We start from the raw sequence: 12,347 nt of genomic DNA, 5'->3' as shown, positions 1-12,347 counted from the left end.
AAGCCCAAAGTATGGTGAATTACTAGCTCCGCTTTTTCTTGATAAAATATTTAAAATATGTATACATCTAACAATACGGCACTGGACCATCATAATTAATTATAAATAAATAATGTATACATCTGTCATCTGACAGAGGCGGCCTGGTGGTATAGGTGACAGTGGGGCCGGTCTTCAAACGGCAGGACCGGGGTTCAAATCCCATCCGAAACGTTCCCACCGTCGTGAGGACCGACTAACCAACTAAGTGGTATCGGCAGTCTAGTAAGCCATTTCGATGGCCGGCATGACCTTAGAGGTCGTTAAGCCAATAAGAAGAAGAAGAAGAAATCTGTCATCTATCTATTGGCTCTATCTTCCTGTCCCATCATTATTACTGTGTCAAGATTAACAGTAACTTTTCCGATCAATTTCTCTCCATCGTTTGACGTACCACAAGGCAATATTTTGAGGCGACTCCTATTTGTCCTGTTCATAAATGGCTCAGGTTCTATAGTATCTCACGATTACTTCCTAAGTTATGGTAATGTACCAATGTACCAATATACCAATATCAAATCTCATCGTCTCTCCTTGAGACTGTGTTAACCTTCAAAATACCCAAAATCGAGTTTGCTCTTGGTGTAACTTCAACTTATTCTCATGTGAAAAGGTTAGAACTATTCATAAATAAAATAATAATCTTTATGATCCCCAACACCAGAACTTTGATTTTAATTTTCTACACTTCTTCTCTAGCCAAGCACCGACACCAGAATTCCCTTCATCTTTTTACCGCCATCGCCCGTTAGCTCGTTAGCCCGTTAGCCCGTTAGCACGATCATCTTTCTCTCATCTTCTCTCCTACTTCACGGTTCAAGTTCTTTAGCGGATACGGCCGCCTTTATCAGCTGTCATCGACGGTCTCTATCGTAGCGACCAGGGTCGCTACATGTCATTAAAATACCTCTCAGTGATCTGATCCCTTGCCGCCAAGATCGATCGTCTCGAGCTTTTTACTGGGTTATCTTGTTAAGAGACGCTACAGACGCTAGAAGTACGGCGATCCTATGTACAGTCATTCTTTGTTGCAACTGTCCTTCTGAATGCCATTGATGCACCTTTCGTACACATTACGATTCCCATGTATGTTTCTTTCCAGTTTATACTATAGCCCCTCGAAGAATAGCATTGGGTAGTAAGGATCCGCTGTGTTCCTCTATCAACATCTTTAATTGCTCGTCTCATATTTTTGACTATTACCTCTTACCTGTTCATATTCCTCGTCGTAACATTCTCTCTCTTCTCCACGCTCGCTAGGATAGGTTAGGCTTCTCCTTCTTGGCTTATCTGTCTCACGACTTACGTGCTTCGATAGTCAGCCCTCACTACGGAGGAACGCTCCGACTGGGATTTGATACCCTTTCCTGCCGTGTAAAGACAAGCGCTGCCTCTACCGATCGCCACTTATGCTGTTGACACCATTATACTGTACTATTTAATTTAATTGTGTGAATCAAGTAAAAAATCGATTTGCATATTCAAATTTGATGCAGCATATTAAATGTTCAGACCTACTAAAACATTAAATTAAACAAAAAAAAAACCTCACAAGAAAATTTTCCATCCCATTCCATTCCCATAATCTGTTCAATTCTACATTCACTTTCCACTCTGCTTGTCATCTACGTATCACCATGCGCCTGATATACGGTAGCAGATTTTATCACATATTAATGAATCCAAAATTAACTTGCTGCTTTGTTGCAAAAAAGCACCACGATAGGACCGTAGCTGTCTGTGCGAGATTTCAAACAGAAGCTATCTCCAAAAGCAATAACACAACCGGGAGCTATTGCTCATGAATTTCGAGTCCTAAACTAATGTGCCAATCTGTGTGCCATTCTTCATTCACTTTGGTACCAGGTCGGTACCGGAGTGAAGACCTTCTCCAGCATCTGAATTGTTTTGCAGTGTAGCAACAAAAAAACCCCAGCCACCATCGTCATCAGCATGCTAGCTCGGTCGCAAGGTATTCAGCATTCAACTAGATAGCAAGTATAATCGAAACGACAAAGCGGATTCCTGAACAATTATTCAACGTGAGATACTGGAGAGGATGCTGGAAGCTGGTTTTATCGCTCGTTTTAACGCAATGTCCAAAAGTCCTGGGGAGGACGAACCGTACCAGCTTCGGGACTGGTTGCGCCAGCTCAGTCAAGTTGCCCAATAGAATGGATCAAGTGCATTGCAGGAGTGGTAGCATTCGCTTGAATAATGCATTCGTAATGTGATAATGAATTTTAATTATGGGCCAAGATTGCTTCATTAGATTCGGGAGCGAATCGTACGCCAAATTTCGCATCTGCATGCATGCGATTGTAACTAGCAAGCACGCCAAGTTGTATTTGTTTAGTGTATTACTTAGATCTCTTAGTTGAGGTTGTGACACGAGGTTGCATTGTCATATTTGTTTTAGCTGTGACTCCTAACATCACTGTCTCCCGATCTGATTGGAAACGAGTTGGCAAATGTCATATCACGAAGGTTGAATGACATATAATTGCTGAAGCTACCTTACCTTCCTATTGTAGATTAACTGAAATTTCCCTTCTTCTTCGACGATTTTGTTAAGTCACCATACTGTCAACGTACAATTGAAAAGCATAAAAGCCTCCCGCTTGGAACGCTCCAATTTCAAACCATGCAATGACAAAATGTTTCTACACGTGTTTGATTTCATTAACTGATGCATATTTTAACTGTGTCATGCTGACTATTACGTCAGTGTTTGTCCACCGCACACAATTCCATTTTTTGACCTGTACCGAGTGAGTAATGTGAACAAACGAAAATCAACAGTCACCTGCGACAAAATTAGGTCAGCCGGAGCGTTTGTTTGCGCATCAATTTTATCCATTTACCCCGGCCGAACGAAAGTCGATCCTGTTTGGTCGCTGTATTGGGGGGGTCTGTGAAAGATTAGCATATAAGAATTAAAATCTATATGCAGACGGCGAGGAAAGGGTTAAATTATTTCCTCCATTGTGACATATTTGTGGACTCAGATTATTTTTGGTAGGATGACAATTATTTCAACACACACATCAGTTCAGTTGAAATTACTTTTCTTTGCGTTCTAAAACCAAATCGTTCTGATGACAAATATTAAATACTCACACAAAACACAACGACTCAACATGCTTCATTTGCATTATTCATAAATTATACACCCGTGCGTTTCCGTATTTTCCGAACAAATACAGCTTAATGAATCGAAAAAGTGTTCAGAAAAAGGTGAAACGGGAAACACGTTTTGCAATGCTAGCTCAAATCATTTATACACCTCAATGCACAAGCTCAAGTGTCGCTCTAGTACCTGTGTACTGGGCTCTGTGATGCAATCAAGTTCTACGTGAGGTACACTTTTTTTTGCAGCCAAAGCCCTCGAGCAAAATTGTATTCCATCCAATCAACCGTATCGGTCTTTACAGGTCAGTACACTTTGCAGAACGCCACATAATGCACGGGATAATTGACTTTGGTCCTCGATCGAATGCTATTATGTAGTTAAGCCTCGAAGGTTTCGGATGTAATCTGCGATGTTTACGCTAGAATTAATATTTGAGATGATTCAATCATGTTTGCGATCCTCTATTTGCCGACAGCACAAACCTGGAACTCATCGTTGCTCGGAGAAGCAGAATGAAATCTTTTTTTTTAAGTAACCAAAAAAGTACTAAAAATATGTGAACATATAACACGATGTTCTACAACAGAACTGATGCATCTAGTTCATTTTTATTCCGTATATTGTATTTTACACTAATGCAATTTTGCACTAATGAACTTTGAAAATTCGGGGCTATATTTGCTAAGATAAATAAGAGAACCAAAATAAATAAGAGAACTACATTAACTGTAAATGTTTCGAGACCTTACAAGTTTTATTTGAATATTTGCCGTCAGATAACTCTAGAGAACTTGGTCTATTCTTTCCGATATTTGATCCCGTTGCCGTTATATTTGCTGTGAGTTATGTGTGGAGATTTTATAGGTTCTAGTTGATAGTTTTTTTTATATCTATAACTTTGGAAATAAATGTTCAATTGTTATTAAGCATCGAGAAGCTCAATAATTTTTCCAAAAACGATTTTCCATTGGAATTTTGTATTTTTTTCAACTGAGTTTCTAAGCTTATCAAAAATAATTCTCTTGTTGTTTTGATTCTCTGAGAACATTACACATAAAAACACCATTTTCTTTTACTTTGCACCATCCTTGATTCACACCAAAGCCACCGCAAAACCACCCGAACCATAAACCGATTTCTGTTCCACTCCAGCTCGATTGTTCCCAATAGAATATATAACCTTCGGTTAGCCACTCTTTTTTTCCATTTTTGCTATCTTTCTATTTGCCGCCTTTACATCTAATTCCAACCGACGTAACTTTCGTTTCCGAAAGCACAACCACCCAAAGCGCGGCAAAGATTTCCCTTTAAGATAACAGCAAAAACCAACATCTACAGTCCCGGGAATCAAGCGCTTCCAGATCAGTTCCGGTCGCGCAACGAAAAACATTCTACGAAAAGAATATCGCCTTCGCCTTCGAGGCAACTGGAGACACTGGCGCTGGCAGTGCGGGAATTTGCTGTACGTTTTTCTTGATGGGCAAAACTTTTTCCATCCATCCCCGGGTCCATCTCCCTTTTTGCCGTGATACCGTCTGCTGCATTGAAACCACTAATCCAGCCGACCCGAAGCACCTTTCGCGTGCTTTCGGCGCTTCCCGGCCGGAAGCTCGGAATGTAAAAACAAAAAAAAAAACCAAACGGAAAAGATTCAAAACTTATTTACAGTAAATTGCAACTTGTCGGAAGCACTGTGACACTCTGATTAAAAGTAAATTCTGCTCTTTGTTCTAGCGCGCCAGCCGTAACCTCCGGCAATTGTTTTCCCCCGTCATGGGCCGCGTTGTGACTGCCGTGCCGGGCCGTTCCGTGGGAAGGATAATTTTCCACCGCGGATCGCGTTATTGACAACGAGCAAAAACTTCTTGCCGGAAGCAACTTTTTCGTTCCATCACGATAAATGAATCGGACGGATAGCAATCCCCGACGGCACCGATATTTAACGACAAACAACAAGTAGACAATAACAGCTGATGGTGCTGGTATTAATCAGCGAGACTTTAGCAATGACTTTATTCGCAGTTTCACTTCGAACAAGCTTCCCATTTGTTGCCTCGGATAGCCGGAGAAGGCTTGCGGGGACGCAAAAACACAACACGACATTGAAAGCCATTTCAGATGGAAGGTTTTAGTTGCTTTTCCGTTGAAGCTGTTTATTTCACGAGCTTAGCATTTATAATTTAAATCAATCATTATGTTACATGAAACGATTCAAAATTGGTCAACCGCAAGGGAAGCGAAAGAGAATTGTTAAAAATGCGTAGCCCCTTTATCAGACTTTCGCATCGGTGAAACGATATTTGCATACAATTTGGTAAGGAGATTACTGAGAAAACACTACTCCCATAAAAATTCAGATAATGTGCTTTTTCAAATTCTCCTTTTTACCCGGCACGGCGTCCTTCGGGTATTGGAATGTTTTAATACGGATCCGTTTTTTTATTTGCTATAAAAATAAACCCCATTTAAATCGAGAAGCTCGACACGCCTCACAGTTATAACGACATCGATAAGATTAAGAAGAAAAAAATCATAAAGCTCCTGAAAACATTTAAGCATACTGATTTTACGCACACTTTTTTCAATGATGTTATTTATTCATCCGTCCCTCACGTAGCAAAAAAGCCATAAGCATGGTTCGTTGTTTACTCTCATCGACATGGAAGAATTTCTTGTCAGACGGTATGACGGTAAACTGCAAAAGAAAACCCGAAAATCAATCCCAACCCTTTTTCCAAACCAGGGATCAAGAAGTTATGGAAGGTGGAAAACTTCGCTTTCGTTCGTGCACTTTTGGCTGTAAGTGTAAGCAACTTTTCACAACCCAACCGTAGGTACTTAGTTCTGTTCTGACTCTATTTTCAACCGTGGTAGTTTTACATTGAGTTGCAAATCGGAGGGTAAATGCAAATTGGATCCTTTCCGCATTGCACCCTCACGGCTGCCGAAGCAACTTAAAAGGTCCGGATACTCCATTTATCCAGTGTTGCTCTCTAAACTGCCCGCTCTTTAAATGGTTTAACTCCGGTTGTCATTATTTTTTGCCCCACTCCCTTTTTACCAGATGATGGCACCCGCGGGAGGTACTGTTCAGCATAGCGTAAACAATGATATGATGCTGAGGATTTTTTCCTCCAAAGAGACTGTTCTCTTTGCCTACAGGCATGCGTAAACCGTCCTTAAAGTACACGTATGAACAAAACAGAGAAGCTGCAATAGATATAATGTGGTTCACTGGAAAGGCTGATTTTATTCCATTCGTAGAGCGTTGAAGTCAGCGGAAATTCATAACTTACAGCAAACAAGAATGAATAAATGTTGAAGATGTCCTATCATCAAAAAATAAACAACAAATGTCACATGTTTACCATTACATGGGCAAAATTGTACACTTAACGTTAAAATAACTGTTTTAAAGGTCATCAGCACGTACTAAAGCAACGAAACAAACAAACTGTTATAATTTCTCACTTTTTCCAACTCGGCTTTACGCCTCTCGTATTGATGTATCATACAAGTAAACAAAACACAAAAATAATGGTCATTATCTCCCCAGATAGAAGAAGACACCCTACTCCAGCCGACCATCAGTTACCTCGCGCCATTCGCCGAGCAAAGCCACCAACATTAACCGCCACGAATTGCTCGTTTTATGGGCGCTAATGTTTACTGCGTACAATTTGCGCCGGGTGGAAAATTCAATTTCAGTCTACTTTTAATATGTTTTTGTGTGGCAAGCTCAAACAACGTCATCGTATCGTATGGAACAATGCAGAGAAGAAAACAACTAATGGACGCACTCTAATGACGATGATTGTTTAGAGAACAAAGTTGACTGGAATGGAAGTATCAGTTATCGTTAATTATTGCAAAGCATCTTCACTACGAAGTTAAGGGATGAATATCTAACTCATTAGTTGAGTTGCTGAAAGCTGTCTATGCCTTCCTGTGTAATCCCATTTCGAAACCCATTAATTTCAAACCCAGCAGCTACCGATTGTCCAGTTGTTTATACAACACTGTATTGCTCTATCGGTAGTTGCAAAAGTAAACTAAATTCAAATTCATTATTATGTACAGCCCAACATGCACCTCACGTCCACACACAATTGGATTATTTGTTCATCCACCCAACATTTCGAGAGCACTTCGCCGAGAGCGTGTTTCAGAACCGAGAGCATCATTAATCAATGCCGTGCGAAAACGTGTGTATCCTAAACCACGCGAATCTCTTATCACCACGTCTTCCACATTGCGATGCAAGACAGCAGCGGTGATATCTGTGCACGTACAATGGCTCCCGCTCGTTCATGATGGTTTCACCCATCAGCGCAATTCGTTCGTTCGTCCGCCTTGAACACATGAAACACCATGCGCCTCCATTACACACGAACTACCAGGCTTCTCCATCGTTGAGCAAATTTGATTACACTGCCCAGCAGGAAACTTTCTCCACGAAAAATGAAGCCACAACCTCACCAACGATTAGCTTCCTACAATGCCTCGCATAAGCACTCTCACTTTTTCCCATCACTCCTACCAATTAATGTTCTCGGGCTTGCGAAAATTAGTTTATCTTGAAAATCAAGAAAATAACAATAATTTGCTGGACCCTGCCAACCCATTCATAATCGCCTCGCTGTGCTGCCATACAGCTAGAATTCTTAACCCACTAAGTGTTGGTATGCTTCGTTGTGTTCCCGCGAGCCAAATGCTCTCTCCCAGGCAGCCAGGCATTTCTATAAATATTACAAAATTTTGCTACCTTATCCAATCGCACCAGCTCCGAATGGGCTCGTTTTCATAATTAAAAGCCCCGTCCACCATGAACTTTCTGCACACCTACCGTCACTTGACGGCAGATGGTATTTTACCCAGGCCACTCCACGGCTCCAGGGGCATAGCGAAATGGAACGGGGTAAGCCAAAAACCTGCGGTATACTCAGTTCCTGCGAGATAATTAATCAACTTTAGTAGTAATTACGTAAATCCTTCTGGGTGTAACGCAGCGTTCTCTAAACCTTCGCGCCACACGGACCATAAAAGCTTATCGAGATCAGTTTCTTGCACAGACCAGAGGTATTTTTCGTATAAAGCGGGTTTGGGAGTAAAACAGGGCATATGATCTAAGCCCGCTAAATTTACCCGTTTCATCGATACCAAATTAAGACTTTAAAAACCGAGCACCAATAATTAAAATGATCTTATGTACAAAAATTTTCTTTAGACTTCTATACTCACAAATGTATTGGTACCACCTCGGCAATATTTCAGCAGGTTATTCACAGAAAAGTATTACTTTTACCACATGCGACACTGTGTTTGTTTCTCAAGGGGACAATCAAATCGTAATTAACGTCTGTCACATCAATGCTCAATAATAGAACATGCAAAGCGTTATTGCCATCCGTATGAAACTGAACATAATGAATCTGATATGATTCTATGTTATTACGAAGCCAATACATTAGGGGAATCGAAACGAATCCCAATTCATGATAATTACAACCCTTGGTAGGACAAAGAATAAAAATAATTTCTCTGTAGGACCGTTTGTATTAAATTAGTTTTGTGTTTGTTGTCCAGTTCATGAAGATTCAATTCAACAAATTTATGAAGATGTAGTTCACAAATTATTGTTTCTTCATGATTATGAAATATTTTATAAATTATTCTTCCGGTGTTCAAATCCCATGTTGATCGTTACCCCCTAGTAAGGACTGATTATACAATTATGTACTGTTCTAGCTCCTAGTACAAAAACCTAGCTAAGGTGACGCTAGTAAAAACATAGATTGGGCAAAGGGTCGAACCAAGATCGATGTTCGGCTGTCGATCGAAATAAAGATGTCAAAATAAGGTAAACACAAAGGAAGTGGGAAACAAAGGAGCCAAAGAAAAGCAGTTCAGAGTAGTTGCACACATAAACACGAGAGATTGGGATCAATTTTTGAATCACTTGTCAACTCGTGTGAATATTTACGCAATTCAATTAATAGATCATTAAGCCAAGAAGGAGAAGATTCTTATAGATGCATTCTTATATTATTTTAGATTTTCATCTCTTAAATAATGTGGTGTAAGATAACATTAACTAGAAAGCCTGAAAATTTAAGCCAGTTCCTGTCAAAATGCCATTTTATATAGCATTTTGGCAGATTGGTCGCTAAACTCGTCACAAACATGTCGAAAGGGATGTTAAAGCATTAGTGAATAAAAATTTAAACAAATTACTGCAAAAAGCAAGATAACTGTGTAAAATGCATAGCAAGGGGAGATTCACTTGTGTAGCTATCAATTTTAGGAATTTTAGGAATTTTTATTTGTTTTAAGTATAACGTACTGTTAAACACCGCATTGCTAAGAATCTTTTGTTTTCATTTTCTGTAATTTTTGTACCATATACTGATCTTACTGTCGTGATCTCTGCAAACCTTTTCCTCTTTTTGGGGACTTTTTTTCACTTTTTAATAATATTTATACACTTGCGCACATCCTCCGTAAGACCAATCTCAAGACTGATTTCGCCTGACATCTTGCTGGCTTTGGCTTTGTTTTGCTCCGTCTTACTCGCTCTTTCTTTCTCTTTCTGATTGGCATAACCACATGTTATTTAATTTTACCGTAGCTGCTAGTGTATAATAAGTAAAAATATTGTTCGCACAACTTTAAAATTAATATTTCGTTCCCTTTTCTCAATCTCTTCTTCTTCTTCTTGGCGTAACGACCTTTAAGGTCACGCCAGCTTTCGAAATGGCTTACTATCGATTTTCGATTGCCCGATACTATCGGGTAAGAATTTGGAATTTGGAGAATTTTGGAATAATTCGCAATAAAATTTGAACATTTTAATGACGGCTAGTTCTAAGTGTAAGTTTTAAGGAAAAACCAGTAGCATTTAGCTGTAAAACGCAAAAAAATGCTAAAAACTATCCTTATTTATCATGCACCCAAGTATTATTTGATTCTTCGTTGTTGATTGGTTTCCCTGTTTAAAATATTTTAATATTTCATGTTACTTGTTTGCACAAACCAACATAAAAAATTCGCATTGAATGAAAAACAACTCCTGACACTGCGGTAGAGCATCCGATTCACGTCGCTTTATAAATAATGCGTATTTCTTTAGCAGTTAACCAACTTAGAATCAGTACAGTGCCAAGTATTTAAACCAGCATCCTATTCTCGCAAGCTTACCATTAACTACTATTTTCTAATGCGAGTAAAACAATATCAAGCGACAGGGTAACCACAACCGCGAAATCCTGCGAGTGTTGGATTTTGTTTTTATCCTCATTAGCTTCTTTCCTGCATATATCTGCACCGCTGGCAAACAAGTAATACGATAAACTTTAAGTTGTATTTATCATGGGGATTACATTCTTTTCGCAATATATCTTCTGGACTGTGGCCAGTGCCTTCATGGGATAGCAGAAGCAACGAGATCCACCAGCCTGTGTCGCAGTGCACCGAGAGCTCAAAACCAACCCAACCACTGCAAGGCTCGATCGGGCTAGTGTTACACTTTTGTTTACGACTCCTCCTACAAACGAAATGTGTAGGCTGAAACACGACGTCATGGGAATCACGGGGAGCTCTGGGAGTTTGAGAGAGAGAGAGAGGCTGTAATTTGACTACAGAACTAAATCCGTTGGAAAATGGGACTAAAAACACACCTTTTAAATAAGTTATTTTCATAGCTTTTCATACATCTCCCATTTAATCGCTTGTATTGGAAAACAATTATAGTTAAAGCATGAATAAAAGATAGAAAAATGTGTATCATAACAAAACATATTATCATAAGAAAAGTAATGATGATGTCCGGTGGTACTGTTGACAGCGGACCCGAGCTTCACGTGGTAGGATTGGAGTTCAAATGAAAGGATGAGAATCCGGAAAGTCCTCCTGTAGTGATGGATAACTAGCCAAGTACATTGTCTTAGACTTATTGTTTTGTTTTAGACTTATTGATAGTCTAGCCATACGATATCTGGGGTGACTAGGTCGTTGAGCCAAGAATATAGAACAATACAACTTGTTGCACGCAGACATGAAGATCGAGTAAAACTACAAATGTAAACTTTAATTCGTTACCTTTACTGTAAAAGAAAACACTTTATTTCATTTAAATTCAACACAAACGCTGAATATATCAATGCAAAACAGAAAAATTTATAACCTTCGTATAGTGTCACTAGTCAAATTCCTGCGGACTAGACTAGAATATCCAACGTCATGCGGAAAAACTGCCCTCAGCAGATGTTACACAAGCGTATAGCAGATTCTATATACTTGAACAAACCACCATCATCAGCATATTATTCCACTCAATGAATACCTTATTGGAAACGAACGACACACTCCACCCCGGCGTCAACAGCTGGATGTGTGTCTCAGGCACAACCACAACGAACGAACCATCTCTAAAACGCTGTCAGCATTTCGGTATTACAAAATCCCATCGACTTCATCGAAATCACTGCAGAGCATGCCGTGAGCACGTGCGTCTAGGAAGCGTCGTAAAGGATTTCACAAATTACCCACCGGCTTCGTATACCGCAGCAATTACCAAGGAACGGAAGGGGGGTTCCGCTTCCTTCTGCGCGGCTTGACACATGGAGCCCATGCCCATTCGCTTCCTCTAACAAATATCTCACGTTTGACGCATAGCTGATGAATTTCGTCGTATGAAAGAGTTCGTACTAAGCGCACAGAAAGTAAATCTAAATCTTTCCCTTTGCTCCGTGTATCATACCATACCTGACGAGTACATGGACGACCCAGACGCGGTAGTATCCGGACGCCGCATCGAGCTGGCACGGGAGTTGTTGTTATTGCCAAAGTGCAACATTTTGATGGGATGCGCCGCTGGATTAATAGTCGGTGCCATTCAGTTGTTCGGCTTTGCACGCGGTCCAAACCAGCATGCACCACTAACCACAAATCAGTACACGGTTGCACAAAATCTGCTGCACTAATGAAAGTAACGATGTGAGTGAGGTTAAACAACCACGGACCACCCCGTATGTGTATTCACACCTTGGCACAACCGCAAAACTGTCAACGCACCTCCGAATCGTGTCAACCGTACAGTGTGAAGGGAACTCCCATGTGACAAATTATGCCTTAACACTCGACTCCGCTATCGCATTCTGCCAGATAATCGCCGGAA

The 12,347-nt window shown here is 40.2% G+C and overlaps 1 protein-coding gene across 1 annotated transcript in view; it reads right to left on the bottom strand.

The window, feature by feature from the left end:
- The window catches only part of LOC126562643 (band 7 protein AGAP004871), a 47,498-nt gene extending 35,387 nt beyond the window's left edge, over positions 1 to 12,111 (bottom strand). The window contains exon 1 of the mRNA XM_050219202.1: positions 11,936 to 12,111. Within this exon, the coding sequence (XP_050075159.1) occupies positions 11,936 to 12,065 (130 nt within the window). The 5' untranslated portion in view covers positions 12,066 to 12,111. The remainder of the gene's footprint in view (positions 1 to 11,935) is intronic.
- Between the last annotated feature and the right edge of the window lie 236 nt (positions 12,112 to 12,347).

Source organism: Anopheles maculipalpis, chromosome 3RL, assembly GCF_943734695.1.
Source record: "Anopheles maculipalpis chromosome 3RL, idAnoMacuDA_375_x, whole genome shotgun sequence".
In the NCBI taxonomy this organism is placed as follows: domain Eukaryota; kingdom Metazoa; phylum Arthropoda; class Insecta; order Diptera; family Culicidae; genus Anopheles; species Anopheles maculipalpis.
The sequence above is the reverse complement of the archived record's forward strand: the minus strand, read 5'-3'. Positions and strand labels throughout refer to the sequence as shown.